The sequence below is a fragment of the Crocodylus porosus genome, unplaced genomic scaffold (genome assembly GCF_001723895.1).
Source record: "Crocodylus porosus isolate Cpor-Errol unplaced genomic scaffold, CroPor_comp1, whole genome shotgun sequence".
Taxonomy (NCBI): domain Eukaryota; kingdom Metazoa; phylum Chordata; order Crocodylia; family Crocodylidae; genus Crocodylus; species Crocodylus porosus.
In genome coordinates this window covers 503-15,835 of record NW_017728906.1, presented here as the reverse complement: position 1 = coordinate 15,835, position 15,333 = coordinate 503, and the positions used below count along the sequence as shown (strand labels likewise).

Genomic DNA, 15,333 nt, shown 5'->3' with positions numbered 1-15,333 from the left:
CCCCAGGCACCCATTCCCCAGCTGCAGTGTGAGCACAGCTTCTAGCCAGAAAGGAGTTATGCCAAAGCCAGGAAGCTGGGAAGTGCTTCCATGCTTCTGCCACTTTGCCATACCCCTGCCCCTCCCCACAGCCCAGCCCCAGTACGGGTCCCTTCCAGCTGCCAGCTAGACCCAAGATGCAGGCTTAGGTGGTGAGGGGGGTGGGGAGGGCAGAGAAAAGCAGCAGCAGTGGGCACAGCTTCTAGCTCCTTGGCTCCCATCTGGCTGGAAGCTGCACCCATACCACAGCCTTGGAGAGGTGGGAGGGACAAAGGGGTGCAAGGCACAGGGCAGCAAGAAGTGGCATGGACATTAGCGATGCATAGGGGGTGCACGCAGGTGCACATGCACCCCCTGAGCTTGGTGGTGCTCCCCTTGCAAAAAACACTACCGATGCTGCCAGCAGTGCCTGTGGACAGTTGCCACTTGCAACGCCCCCTCCACCACCGGCCCGACACTGCTGGCACTGCCTGTGGGTGGTCACTGACCACCAGTCAGCACTTGCCAGCCAGCCCCCCTCCCCCCACTAACACCACCACTTCCTGGTGACACCACCACGGCTGCCTGCAGGAGCTCCTCACTCAGCCCACACCCACTGCCAGCACCGCTGAGCCTGCCTGCGGGAGCTCCCTGCTGCCATGCCCCCACTGCTGACAGCCACCTGCAGGCAGTCGCTGTGCCCCCCTAGCCTCCGGGGGCACACAGCCTTCGTGGGTATGGGCACAGCTTCATGGGTGATCCTGCCTCAGGCAGGGGATTGAACTAGACGATCTACAGTGGTTCCTTCCAGTCTGACTTCTCTATGATTTCTTGGCCCTGGTGCAGCTCCTTGCTGCTCAGCCCCAACGTGGGCATAGGTATAGACAAAGCCCTGTGGCTCTGCAGGCTGTATGTTAGCAACCCATCTTAAACCCTTTGTCCAGGTAAAATGTGAGAGGAGCCAGAGCTATGCATTACAGTACACAGAGAAGTGAGCAAAATGGACAATCCAAATATGCCTAGGAAGGGACTTCTTGCCAAGCTAGACAGCAGGCCAAGTGTAATCATTTCTTCTGTTGTTTAATTCAAAATGAGCAAAGCAGGTCACATTTCAAACACAAGGCCTGCAACACTTTACAACTTTTTTTTGCTTTAAATAATGCAGCAGTTCTGGCAACAGGAAGGGTGCAGCAGCTGTTTTAAAAAAAAGTCTAAAATCTGTATTTTGGGAGGGCTGAGGGGGAAAGAGTTTGGTCCAGAGTTTTACAAATTGATGCTCCCCACTCCTACACTACCTCCATGTTGGGGACCTGCCCTGCCAGCCTCCAGCCCAGAGCTGGACACTTGGAAGTGCTCAATGACCAAGGCTCATGTGCAGCTTCTGACACCTCCAGACCTGGCCCTCTTCCTTTGCAGCTGACACCCACGCTCAGTCAGGGGGTGGCTCTTGGTCTCATAAGACCATACCTGTAATTCCACAGAGCCCTTTAGAACACCCACCTCTGGAGGGCTGAGCACTCTGGGTCTTGCACAGGGCTGTGATAACAAAGAGTTACTGATCAGGTCACTGGAGCTGCAAGAGAAGTTGCCATTTCATATGCAGGAGGGAAGGGGGCCAGGAGGACCCGGAAAGAAGCCAGCACATCTGTGTCTTGCAGAGTATTCCTGGGGCTGCGGCTCTTGGGGAGTCCACCCTGTACAGGGACCATCTCCGACAGCTACTGCCTCCTGGGCAGAGCAGTCCATCACATGTGGCTCCTCTCACTGTCCTAGAGCTCTACCAGCTGTGTAACAGCCCTCCTCAGCCAGAAGCCGGGAACTGGTCTGCTTCCTGCTGCCTCAGCAACAGCTCCCTGGGGTCCATGGAGGGCAGGGCACAAGCAGAGAGGCAGAGGGAGTGATGCTGAGGACAGCAATGCCACTACAGTGTGCAGGGAATGACCATGAACAAGAGGGCTTGACACTGCCCCTGCCCACCACCCATGAGGGCAAGAAGATACAGATGGAAGCAGAGGTCCAACCCAGAGCAGGCAGAGGAGTCAGAGCTGGTGGGAGATAGATGTTTCCCACCATGCCCCTGGAGCTATATCCAGGTGATGAGGCCCCACTCCCCCGGCAGCTCCAGGAGGCCACATGGGGCCGTAGAAGGCAGTAAACTCAACTTCTGTCACCCCTGAAAGAAATCACTCCCTCCAATCAGCATGGCCATGGTTGTTTCACCCCCCTGGTGCATCCCAGCAGCTGTCAGAGGATGATGATTCCTCTGCCTTGCTGTAAGGATGCTCGCTGGCTTGGCCCATGCATGCGCATGGGAGGAGCAAGTGCTGCTCAATCTTCCCTGCAGGTCTCGGCCTCCTTGTTCCTTTAGCCAGTGTGGGAGTAGCTCCCCTGCTCCTCCTGGTGAGGGTTGGCGCACCATGGGTACTGGCAGGCTCCTTCCCTGCAGATGGCACTGGCTCTGGCCCTTCCCCCAGTGGCTCTGGAAGCACCTGACCAGGCCTTGCTCAAAACACAGGGATCTGGTCTCTGCGCACAGTGTCCAGGTCATCATCCAGGGTGAGCAGGACCTGGAAGGAAATGAACACATGGCTCCTGGGTGAGCATCACCACACACAGCCGGTGGTGTGTCTCACAGTGCTCCCTCCACAAACCAGAGAGAAGGCAGGAGAGCAGAGATGGATGGGCAGCACAGGGACCACGTCTGTGCAGCAGTTTGAGCTGAACCAGGAGCCCCCCTACCTCCTTTTCTCTAGCAAGCTACAGCAACAGAAGCATAGCTCAGGCAGCAGGGATGTCAGCCACCCCCAGGCACTTCCTACCGCCTGCAGTGCTGTGGCTTCAGCATGGTCTAGCTGGTTCCAGGGAGCAGCAGGAGGGGAGCTGGCTGTGCCACTGCCCTGGCTGTCTGACCAGAGGGCTTCTCTGCCCAGAGCTGATGGCAACTCTGGTGCCCCTCCCATTGAAGACACAGGGAGTGTAACAGGACAGATGAGGAAAAGGACGATAAAGCTGAGTTCTGCTGAGGCAGGGCAGGAACCAAAACCCCTGACTCCTACTGACACTCCCACACCTTTTTGAGAGAGCCCACGTGCAGGGCTAGGGAAAGAGAAAGCAACAGAGAAGGAGGGCTCTGCTCACCTCCCCATTGCCTCCCACCCAATGACTGTGTATGTTCCAAACCCAGGGCTCAGGCCAGACTTAGGCCTTGAACTGGCAAATCAAACTGGGACCTAGGCTCCATCTAGGGGGCTGAGAGTAGAAGGTGAAACCACGTAAATTAGGAAAGCCCAGAAGCAGGGATGGCTCAGCACTGGAGACCACATTGGGTGTCCCGAAGTGTCCCACCTGGACCAGTGACCAGGGATCCCCTCAGACATGTGTGACACAACAGGGTCAGGTAGGGCTGTCTGAGGGGCTCTCACTCCCCAGGAGGGCTGCCTGGGCTGCAGGCTGGGTGGGGACCCTGACCCTAGAAAAAGCAGCTGTACAGATAGACCTAAGCCCAGGCAGAATAGGTAAGGGTGCGAGGGCTTTGCTGAAGAGTGCTGCCCTAAGAGCAGGGCACTTGGGATGAGGAGCCCTGAGTGGGGTGGGAGGTGCCTGCGAGCAGGCTGTGGGTGCGGAGGCAGAGAGCAGGCACTAGGGGCCACCAGATCATACTAGCAAGGTGAAGAAAGCAGGGAACTAGGGAGAGGAGAAAGGAAAGATGAGAGGTAGGAGGAGTAACCAAGGGGGGAAAGGGCAGGACAGCAGAGATAAATGGGCAGCATGCGGTGTAGCAAGGCTCACCAAGAAAGAGAAGAACAAGGCAGCAGCCGAGAGAAAGTGCCAGATGTCATGGTCGTCAAAAAAGCCCAGCAGCGCACAGGGCCGGTTCTTCTCTCGGGACTCTGCAGGGGTCTCCTGGGGAGAGAGCAGAAAGCTGAGGGTGGCCAGGCACAAGTACTCAGTCTCAGAGTAGACAGGGCCCTTTGGCTGAGTGCACGCATCACATGAGAACACCTCTGCCCCCCACCTTGTCCACCCGTTCTAGGCAGAAGAGTCTGTGTGTATGGGGAGAGGGAGGGGCAGAGAACATGACAGGCAGAGAGCTAGGAGGAGGCACAAAGAGACAGGGTGGCAGGAAAGTGGATTGGGGGTCTGGACGTGGAAGTCCAAGCCTGGCCTTGCGAACTGTAGAGCCAGGAGATGTGGTGCCAGTTAGCCGGGCTGCACAACATGGGCCCGAGAGCCTCGCCCACAAATCACTTTGGGATGAGCAAAACCATCTCCTTCAGCAGGGCACGTGGTCTTGATACATGGTAGAGGTGTCAGGACAAGGAGGGTCACCCCCTCCCCAGGTAACATGTTCTGATATTCAGTTACCTGCCCCAGTTGAAATGTGCACCCTTGCTCCAGCCTGAACTTGTGCAGCCTCAGCTTTCAGGACCTGCTCTGCTACTGGCCTGCAACTGCCATCTCCTGGGCCCAGCCTAGTGAGGCTGATAACCATTCCTGCTGAACCAGTGATGCACCTCTGAACTGCCCCAAATCCAGAGGGAAATGGGATGCAAAACTGGGCTAGCAAGTGGGCAAATACTTAGCTAACACTGCTCTCTGCTGCTCTCTCCTGGCCCTGAACCAAGTGCTCTGTGCACTAGGGAGCATAAGAACTGGACAGAGAGCACTCAAACATCAGGAAACTGGAGGTACAGATGTGGACTGGAAAGACAAAGACCCTTAAGCACTACCCACCAAAAGACACAAGCAGAGGCATTTGCCCTCCACAGAAATAGCCCTCTGGAGGAATTCTTCGGGTCCTGAGAGCTTCCTCGAGGTCCTACCCAGGTGTAGTGACATTTTGTCTTTTTACCAACATCCAGCCGAAGCCCCTTCAGAATCAACACCGTGTTGCCCTCTCCTTTCCCAGTAGGGCACAATGAATGTGCCAGTCAGCAGCAAGGAAAATAATCCCCCTCAGCTACAGCTGTGCCAGCACTGGCTATTTAGGGCCTGTCTCCATGACAGTGTTTGTCTTCTGCATGAGCTGAAGGAGGTTACCATTCTTTGTTTTTTCAATGGCTTAGGACTCATTTTCCTAAAATAATTTCTTGTGAGATATTAAAAGGAATTGGGGAAGGAGGCAGGGCACAAGGAGATGGAGGAACCAGGAGAGAGAGAGATGGACAAATGGGCAGGGCTGAACAAAGGGGTGGCCTTTACCTCCCAGCTGCTGAGATTCTGGAAGAAGAAGTAAAGGGCAGCTCCCCACACTATGGCAGTGGCCACGATGCAGAACAGTGGGATGGGCAGAAGCTTCTCCGAGCTACGAAGCTGAAAAGGTCAAGAGGGACAGGGTCTCAGAACAGGCCAGCAAGACACTGTCACAAGGCATGTCCTCAAGGTCAGACCAGGCACATGTTCTCAACAGAGGGCACAATGTAGAGTGACAGTCCCAACCTGTGTACACTTGAGAACAGAGGCACATGGATGGGTCATGCGCACGGTATCTGTTCTCCACAAGGAGCCAGGACATCCCTTTGGGGCTGCCAGGGCTTGCAAGGCCCTGGCATGCCTTTTATTTGCTGCCAGCCTAGGATTTTGATAAGTTCTATTCAAGATGCATGGCCAGACTGCGCCTTTCCCTACCTGCTCCTCAGCACCAACAGGAGATCACAAGGGCCACGGTGCTAGCAGCAACCCAGCCCCTCATGCCTACCCAGATTGGCAATCACCCCAAATCTGCTCCCAGCATGGGTACTGGATGCCACAGGAGGGGTGCTCTGGAGTTCCAGAGAGCCATGGTGCCATGATGGCTTAATGTGGACCAGTATGTTACTCTCCCATCTGATCCTGAAGGAGCCAGCAATATGGTCATGTTCTGTGATGGGCTCCTGGGCTGCTCCATCAGACACTACTTGGCCCCTCTGCCCTATACCTCTGCAGCACAGCAGGAGATCACTTTATCATCACAGGCAGGTAGGGGGCAAACACTGTCAACTGTCAGGTGAACAGCAATGCCTCACTAAACTGTGTGCTGAAGTTGAAAGCCTTTCTCGCTGCCCAAAGCTTGAATTAATGGGCTTTTTGTGAGGCACCAAGCAGAATTTGGGATGGGGGGAGAGAAAAGGTGGACGGTACCCCTTTGCCTTAGCCCAGGATTTGCATGGACGTGGAATTACTGTGTCGAATGCCTGCCTGCCATCCCTCCCTGGCAGGCAGACATCCAGCAGGGCCAGGGTCCAAAAGTCCACAACCAGCACCATTACCTTCATGATGATATAGAAAGCCAGGTACAGCAGCAGGTTACAGATGAAGATCCCCAGCAAGTAGGAGGCAAAGTCCCTTGGCCGGTACACCAGCCCAAAGATGGCACTGAGGGAAGAGAGCGAGGGACAGACTGAGAATAACCTCACACAGAGGTGTCAGAAGAGTCAGCCACACCTTGCCCCCATCAAACTATAGAGCCCCTCCCTGGCATCCTTTGGTCTCCCACAGCTCCAAGCAGGCAGGGGAATATGGCTCAGCCCTGTAATACAGAGGGCCACACCAAGTCACAGAGTGGGGAAGCAACTCAGACACAGTACAAAGCCAGGAAACCTGGCTCTCACACCTCTGCTCTAATTTCCAGGGGAATAGGGCTCCCCTGCTGCTCCTCATTCCCTGGCATGTACTGTGAGACTGTTGGACAGCGGATGTGGCTCTTCTGATCTGCTCTCCCATCTGCTCAAAGTCTTCAGGCAACTTTAAATAAAGGATTTAAAAGCAGTCTCCGACTCTCCACCCTCCCTGCATCCCAGGCATGGCCTGCACTTTCCAATCCTTTTGACCTCCATTCTGTTGTTGTCTGGAAGCCCCATGCAAAGATCAGGGAACATGAAGAACATGGCTGAAATGCCATTTGAAATTGATCAGAGGCATGAAAGAAAAACGGGGCACTGGCTAGGCTTAAACTCCAACCAGGAGAACTCACTGTCACCATCAGCATCTCCACTTTCATTAATCAGCAGAGATCAGAATTCTGTTTATTTCCTGATGGACTGTGCAACTGCTGAGCACTGAGGCAACCTCACATCAGTGACCACAGATCCCAGCTCCCCAAGGTGCAGAAGAAGCACAGAGCTGCTGCAAGATGGCCTTGTCCTTCGTGCAGGGGACTCCAGCTCTGCCAATGCTAAATATCCAGGAGGGAATCCAAACAAGACAATCTGGAGTCCCCCAAATGGGATCTTGGCTAGGAAGGACATTTTTAGCAACAGACCTATTCCCAGGAATATTACTGAGAACATTCACAAGTGCTCAGGACCTTGGCTTTATCGCTCATCCAAGAGCTGGTCCCTCCAACTATATGGCCTGGCCCAAGGCTAGGACAGTAGTTCTGCCCTGGCTCAGAGGGGAAGACAGGGCCACCTCCTGAATCACCAGCACTACTGACTACAGCACCGTTAGCTTCATTGGGGTTCCCAACCACAAGCTGAGCAGGCCTCACTTGCTTGAGCTCAGCAAATCCCACAAGGTCACTGAACCTGGTTTCAGCTCTTTGAAGCTAGGAACACATCTTTCCTTTGAGGCGTGCTACTGAAATGCAAGAGAAGCTGCCAAAAGACTCCAACACAGATGCTACTGAACATCACCTTATCAGGCTGCCCTCAAGAATCCCTGCAGACATACCCCACCCCCACATACATGCACCCACAAACACACTACTTACAAAGACCAGTTAACTAGATTGCCAGCAACAAGCAGCACCATTCTGTCCTGGGGAGAAAGCAGAGTCATTATCATGCTTCCCCTTGGGCTGCAGAAATACCAGCACCTGCTGCTTGAGACACAAACATGACTCCATGGGGAAGGCTGTGAGGGTGTCTGTTCCAAGTAATGCTGACCTCCTTATGCGAACACCCTCAGAAAGGACTCCACCAGCTTGGTCAGGAGTGTCACATACTTAATTGCAGGCCAAGAAAGAACTGGGGTGAGGGCAGGGGAATTGAACAAGATGAGTTTGTGGAGGATGGTTGGATTTTTGGACATTTTTTCCTTATTAATCCAATCCTTTCTCTAACCGCTCCTCTGAGAAGTCCCCAGCCCTCCCTGTGGGAGCTCTGAGTAGCTTTGCCCATGTCCTAGCTTCCAAATGGGTGACTGCCAGGGTGGCAGTGTGGGGGAGTGCCTACCATGTACATTGGCCGGCTGCACTGCTGGATACAGTCTGTGTAGAGTACCATTGCGGCACGGCGGAAAATCCCAAAATCTGCCAGAAAAAAGAGGAATGGAAAGCCAATGTCTCCAGAACAGTAAACCAGAAGGAGCTGGTAAGTTGGGGGACCCAACTGGAAGCACACATGGACTGGGGCACCTACCCCCAGCAGGGTTGTTTGGAAATCAACCACTCAACTCAGGGATGCACAGGGTGGGAGGCAGCAAGGGCCCAAGGGGACCCTGGCATTTGGAGAGCTGCCAGCTGCCTGGTCCCTGGCTATGCCACAGCAGGTAGGCACTGCTCCTCTCCCTCCTCCCCCCGCAATACTGCTGTGCTGGCACTACCCCCAGCACACCCTGCAGGAGGCAGCTGGTGCCTGGCAAAATCAATACCAAATTCAATCAATACCAAAAGGAAATTCATCTCCACCTCAAAAGAAAATGGCTGGAAGATTTCAGAGAGGGTGGAAGCAGCTCCTACTGCAGGGCAGCTCCCCCCTCAGCACCAGCACCAGGAGCCAGCACAGCCTCTAATAGAAACATCTGCACACACACTGGCCAGCCCTTCAGAGGCAGGGGTGGGAGTGGCACAGAGCCCCTGCCTGCTAAGGCAGCCTGCTTGGCATGCTTCCTGAGCAACATGCTACACCAGCACTTTCACTACTAGAGAACCCACAGGGCTAGAGCTTCTGGCCACTGCAACACTGCTTGCTCAGTCCAGACATGGAGGGAAGGGACTGCTGGTTACCTGTGTCAGAGACATCTGAGGCCATTGGAAGCAGAAGACAAAGAAGAAAGGTTTGTGAGTGGAGGACAACAGCCTTTGGGGACTGGCACTTCCAGCTTGGAGGGCAGATGGCTCCTGGAGCCCATGTAAGCACTGCCTGGCTAAGCTGCCCTCCCAGACCTAGCACAAGAATCATGCCCTGGGGAGACAGCATCTCTGGGGCTGCATCCTCAGGAGCCCAGCATTTCCAGTGCTCAGGACAGGTCATTCTGCAAGCTCACAGGGAGCTGGGAGACCAAGGTGCATGCACTTGGCAGAACAGGAAGACCACACTGCAGGGGCACTGACAACAGACTTCCCGCTTGAACACAGACACAGGCAGAAAGACAGGGCTGTTGCCCATCCCCTTGACTTAGTCCAGGCAGGGGCACTCGTGGCAAAGAGCCCCTTCCCTCCCCAGTTTCTGTGCTCACCAATCTTGAAACGGCCCATGTAGTAGATCTGGGTGCTGAGGGCTAGTGAGGCCAAGACATGGATGACTGAGAAGATGGCCCAGAACCACATGTTGTTTTTGCCAAACACCTGAAAGGAGAAAATGAAGGAGGAAGAGAAAACAGTGGGTTCCTGGTCCCACCACTGGTAACCCGGCCCCATCCTCCACCTGGCCCTGCAGAACAGGCCAGGTTGGCCAAAGAGTAAGGAGGAGCCTGCCAACAACCACAGCCAAAGAGGTCACACCAGGGGGGCCTCAAAGAGGCTCTGCTCTCTGTGATATGGCACCTCCACAAAAAGGTTGGATTTTGCAGGGCACTGAGCACTTGAGTCCCACCAGAGCTGCACCTCAGAAACCTGGGACACTCTTTTGAGATAAAAGCACTCAATACTGCCAGAGCCCAAAGAAGGGAGCAGGGGGAAAGCTCCCATTGAGTGGAAGCTACCATATATGCCGCAAGAAGGTGAATAATTGTCAGGTGTGGACACCCCGTGTGCTGCCAGATTCCACCATTTACTCTTCCCACACAGCCACCCAGTCAAAATTTCCCCCTGCATCAGGAGACCTAGGATGCTCTGCATTGCCTGTTCAGTCTCCTTTAATTAAAGGTTGGAAGCGACATGCCAGAGCTGCACTAATCCACCATCAGTGTTTCAGATTTGAACATGCCTTAGCAGTAGCAGGGTTCTGACCACATGCTTCCCCCTGGGGTTCTTGTCCTTCCAGAAGCTTTTTCTACTTAGTCACTGGGGCTGAAAGCACACAGCAGCCAGCTCTATATGCATGTGTGGGTACAGGAAAAAGGGTATATTCTTTGTATTGTGCCCTACCTCAAAGCATCTTCCCATGCAGTGCTCTGGGTTTCCACAGTAAAGCGCAATTATAGTACATCCAAGCCCCCAAAAAGCCCAGAATTACTGCAGCAATAAAAACAGGAATTGCCCAGAGGTCCCCTGCTGCTCTGGTAATTCCACTGCCAGTTACTGTACCTATGCTCCCATCTCTTAGTGTGAAACTGTGGGCTGTGTTGCACATTGCACAATCCAGGCAAAATGCGGTTAACAGTGCAACTGCTCTTCAGGGGCAGTATTGAACTGGGGTCACAGTCAATTTTGGTTTTGCTGGTATTCAATAACATGCTGCCATAGCTGGGAGCCTGGGATCCCCAGTGAACAGTGACCTGGATTCACTGGTGGGGTGGGGAAGGGGCTTTCTCCAGGTAGCTCCACACAAGGTCCTCCTGGCCCTGTTACTAAACACAACTTGTTCCTAGAATATTTGGTAGCTAGTGGGGCCTAAGAGATGCAACAGCTCCATGGACTGCCTCACCAAATGGGTTTCTGGCATTTGTAGGCTTCTGGGGGCTATGGCTAGTTGTGAGGGAAGGGTCAGAGACATGCACAGGGTATGCCAGGGCCAGGCATAAGCACTCAGCCTGTACTGCAAAGGACGCCTCTGCATGGTACCATGTGTCCTATGATCTGCACCCAGCAGGTACCTGATCAAATTCAGTGTCTGCTTCCAAGCAGTAATTATTCAGAGGACCAGAGATTGCAATGAAATCTATGACGTTGGGTCAGGAATAAATAAAATACTAGTAAAGAGAAGAGTTCCCCTTCCCCCGCACCCTAATATCTCACCCCAGGATTCCACACATAATGCTCTTTACTCCTGCCCTGCAGCATATCCTGTCAAGGCAAGAAGCCCCTCTCCTTTAAAATGAGACTGGGCCCCAGTGCAGGGAGGTGGCGTGGAACAGGAAGCAGCGTACCACTCCAAGGACAGCCAGGCAGATGACCACCGCAAAGGAAGCGTAGGCTGAGTAGGCACTGGCGTTGATGTCTGGGTGCCGGGCCTGGTACAACTTGAGCATACAGAGTCCTGCAATCATGTACATGAAGGAGGTGTCTGTGAAAGGAGCAGGAAAGGGAAATTGAGGATGGCTTCTCCTGGCTTCTGGCCCAGAGGATTGGGGGGGGTGCTGTTCAGGGTCATCCCTATATCCGGGGATGGACTGTGAGGTAAGGCCCCCACTAACAGGCAGAGCCACTCTGTGCTGCAGCAATCTTTTGGCTTTCACTGCAAGATGCCCACAGCCTCCCAGGGTACCATGAAACTACAGCTAGCATCAATACTGGACAATGTGGACCCTAAGAGTGCAAACATTGCACATTGTATGGCAGCCTGAAGCACCCTCAGAGGAATCTCAAGGCACCCCAGGCCGGTGCTGCGCCCTGCTTGAGAAACACTGGGGTAAACCCTTCCAGTCCTTCACACACTGAACACCCAACACAATGCAGGTCAGGGTGAGGGGCATGACTTGTAGGCACACAAAATCCTGCTTCCCAGAGTGGCAGAATACTGCAAACCTTGCCTTCCCGTGAGCAGAGAAGGGTGGGGTAGGTTTTGTCTCCTCCTCTAGCCTGGGGTTCTCTGCTTACCAAACTGGAAGTTGGAGTAGTTGGGGCAGACATGGTAGCAGGCACTGAGAACCCCCTCCATCATCAGGGCGATGCCCATAGCATAAAACAGACCGAAGTGCTTGGGGATCCCATACTCCTGAAAGACAACAGAACATGCTCAGTGTGACAGCACTGCTGATCTCCCAGGCAGGCCCGTAGCAGGCTCAAGCTGGTTGCCCAAACACACCCATGCACAGGCGCGTGCGCACACACACATCCCCTCCCCTGCTGCTGTAGCGTGGCCACTCTCACTGCCACACATGGCACAGGTCACTGCAGCCACACAGAATTGAGGCAGGCAGGATGTAGCTGGCTACGTGGGAGCTGGGTGCCAGCAAGGCACAGCAGCAGTCTTCCATGCAGGAGCAGAAGTGCCCCAGGTAACCAGGGCTTCCTCCTCAACCAGCCAACGGGAGTACACTGACCCAAAAAGGTTGAAAACCCCTGCTCTAGTATCTCCTATCCACATACTAAACAGAGCCAGTACAGATTTGTGATAGCTGATAAGGTCACAGTGGGAAGGGCAGAGGCTCCTTGCACTGGGACTGGAATAAGCTCCTGTTCAGGCCACTAAGGCAGAGCCAGCTATGGCACCTTGGGACCGAAGGGGCTGCTTTCCTCCTCTTTATAGATTACCATTAGAAGACTCCCTCCACAGCTTTGGGCTCCTCTCCACAGGGCCCTCTGGAGGCTTCACATAGTAAGGCACACCAAGATGTAGAGGAGACACTTGTCATCCACAGAGGACCACACAGAACCACCTCATCCATTGGGAGGGACACAGATGTAATGGCCAGAACCAGAGGAATTAATAAACAATAAATATGTACTTCTTGGAAGCATTTGGTATTTTGCCTAAATGGGTAACATTAGTTAATATAAGGCTTGTAAGTTTGTAAACTGCAAATATAACTTGTCTGTCATAAGTTTAACCAAAATGATAAAATTAACTGTTCATGGAACTGACTGGGCCCCATAGGCAAAGCTGTAGCTGTAAGATGAGAAGACCTAACAGTTTTTTGCTCAGGGTTCATCCTTGATGATAAAACTAGATCTAAGTGCCTGCCACACCAACACATTCCAAGAAAATATATCCCAGGAAATCATATTCAAATGAACCCTAAAAGGGGTTGGAACTTAGGCAGAGCAATGTCAATTTCAAACCTAAAGGTGCTGAATCATAATTTGCTTATTGGATAAACCCAAGTCTGGGTAGTAACCTTTTATGATAATTTTAACACCTTTCAATCCCATAGGGTAACAACTATAGGGCAACACTATGAGTGGCTCTGAGGCCAACAGACTAGCATAAGACTAGGTATAAAAAGCATGTGCATCAGGTAACCAGCAGGAAGGAGGGAACAGAACGGTCATTTCTGTCCCACGCCCGGACCCCAGATTCCTGGTGTGAGTGAGGATCGGATCCTGATCCAGGGACCTTCCCCAGTAACCCTCTGACAGCGTTGATCAAGGGACACCTGACTTCACTGGAATCACTTGACACGTACCTGGCATTGAGGGACTATCGATAAGTTGCCAACCCATGTCTGTCTATCTGCCATTTTGAACAGCCCAGTGGCTAATACCCTCGCAGTGCCCAGTTGGCCTGCAACAGAATTGATCCATCTGTTGTTATTATTTACTATTAGCTCTTTAATACTGCATTATCTGCTTATCGCATTTATCTTTCTGTTAACTGTTGTGTGTGTGTAAGCTATAATAAATTCACCTTTGCTTCATGCCCAACTTTGCCGCCTCAATCCAAAACTGAATCAAACAGCCCAGTTGGCCTGTGATAAAATTGATACACTCAGTGCCCTGCTGGCCTGTGACACACAGAGCAGGATTCTCCTTCACTCTGTGCTAGTGCTGCTGCTAATACCCAAGTTCAGCTCTGGCTGATGCATGGCAATGGCCACATGACAGATCCAGCACCAGCTCCTTGCCAGAAGAATGCCTCCCCTCCCCCTCCAGCATCCCAGCAAACAAATCCTGCTCACCACCCTCCTCCTCATGGCATTCTGAAACGCTGTTATGCCCAGCAGAGCGTAGGCACCAGGGAGCCCCCCATTCAACTCTCTCCACTCAGCCTCTCCCCCTGTCCAAGCCTCGCAATCCCTACCAATGTGCAGGCCTCCTTGGCTTCTGTGGTACGGCAGTGGAGAATGTCTCTGTGCAGCACAATCAGCAGGAAGAGGAAGCCCAACAGCACATGGCCCATGTTGCTGAGGACATTGTTGAAGGCACTGTGGGGAGGAAAGGATATCCCTAAGATGTAAATGGGCACAGGCCACAAAGGTGAGTTGGAGCAAGGCAGGTTGAAACAGACCAGTCAACATCACCCCAAACCTGGGCTGGTTCAAGCAGGCAGCAGACATGCATGTTAAAGCCAGAAGGGCCAGTAGTATCCTCCTGCTAGTCTGACCTCCTGCACAACTCTGGCCAGGGTATGGCACCCAAATAACACATGTGGTCTTAAGCTGGAGGGAAGGTTTGGCACAGCAGCAATGAGGATCCAAAGTGTCTGATTTCACATGCCCCACAGCCTTAGCTGCTCAGCAGAGCAGGTCTGGCCTGGCCCAGTGATCTGACTTACTAGACACCCCCAACAAGGTTCTTCCATGCTGCCCTTCTGAACAGTGACTTCTTTAACCCAGCCAGGCTGACCTGGACCTCTCTGAAGAGCTGCTACTCCTCCAGGTGTCTGGAGTAAAGGCTGAGCAGCCCTGTGGCCCCTCCCCAGGTGAGTAGATGTTTGTCAGGGCAGCCATAGGGATGACCTTTGGGGGCTCCCATGCAAATACTCCACTCAAAGTCTAGCACTCGCACAGTTTGTCCTCCCTTGTGTGAGACTTGACTGTCTCAGTGGAAAACCATCCCTGCCATTCAGACAGGGATGGGGAGACCCTACTCCCAGCCCTGCCCTCCTAAGGATGTCACGAATGCCATCTTCATAAGCTGGGCCAGTATAAAACATGCTTTCCCAAGGAGGCCCCCTCCCCAGCGAAGCAGTATCTGAGAAAGACAACAGCCTTTGAGCATGCGTGGCTGAGAGACAGTCTCACACCCAGAAGGGGAAAGTACATGCTGGGGTTCACTCACCTCAGGACACCCAAGGGGTGGGCACACAGGAAGTTGTAGTAACAGATGTCCTGATTGCCCGTTACATTCACAACCTGCAGAGAAGGACAGGATTGGACAGAGAGCTGGCATTAGCTTGTCCTTACAACACTGAAGGCAGAGCAAGTCAGATCAAGGCAGCCTTGTCCTTTCAGGCAAGACACAAATACCACAACCTGCCCCCTACTAACTTTGCCTTCCGAAGAGCCCAGCCCATGGCCTGTCTCACTGCACCTACAGACCATGTATCCCTAGTGCTGGCAAAGACCTGGCATAGTCAAAACAGTCTCTGGCCCTTTGAACGATTTTGAAGCTACATGTGTGATCTGAGGTAG

The 15,333-nt window shown here is 53.3% G+C and overlaps 1 protein-coding gene across 1 annotated transcript; it reads right to left on the bottom strand.

Annotated features, from left to right (window-relative positions):
- Positions 1-1,082: 1,082 nt before the first annotated feature.
- LOC109324948 (SID1 transmembrane family member 1-like) lies at positions 1,083-15,084 on the bottom strand (the record flags this gene model as incomplete). Its single annotated transcript, XM_019557090.1, has 12 exons — positions 1,083-2,585; positions 3,808-3,921; positions 5,221-5,331; positions 6,267-6,372; positions 7,709-7,755; positions 8,172-8,248; positions 8,945-8,959; positions 9,397-9,505; positions 11,188-11,324; positions 11,858-11,975; positions 14,001-14,124; positions 14,981-15,084. Coding segments are annotated over 12 exons (1,125 nt in total), but the record flags the coding sequence as incomplete, so codon positions are not given.
- Between the last annotated feature and the right edge of the window lie 249 nt (positions 15,085-15,333).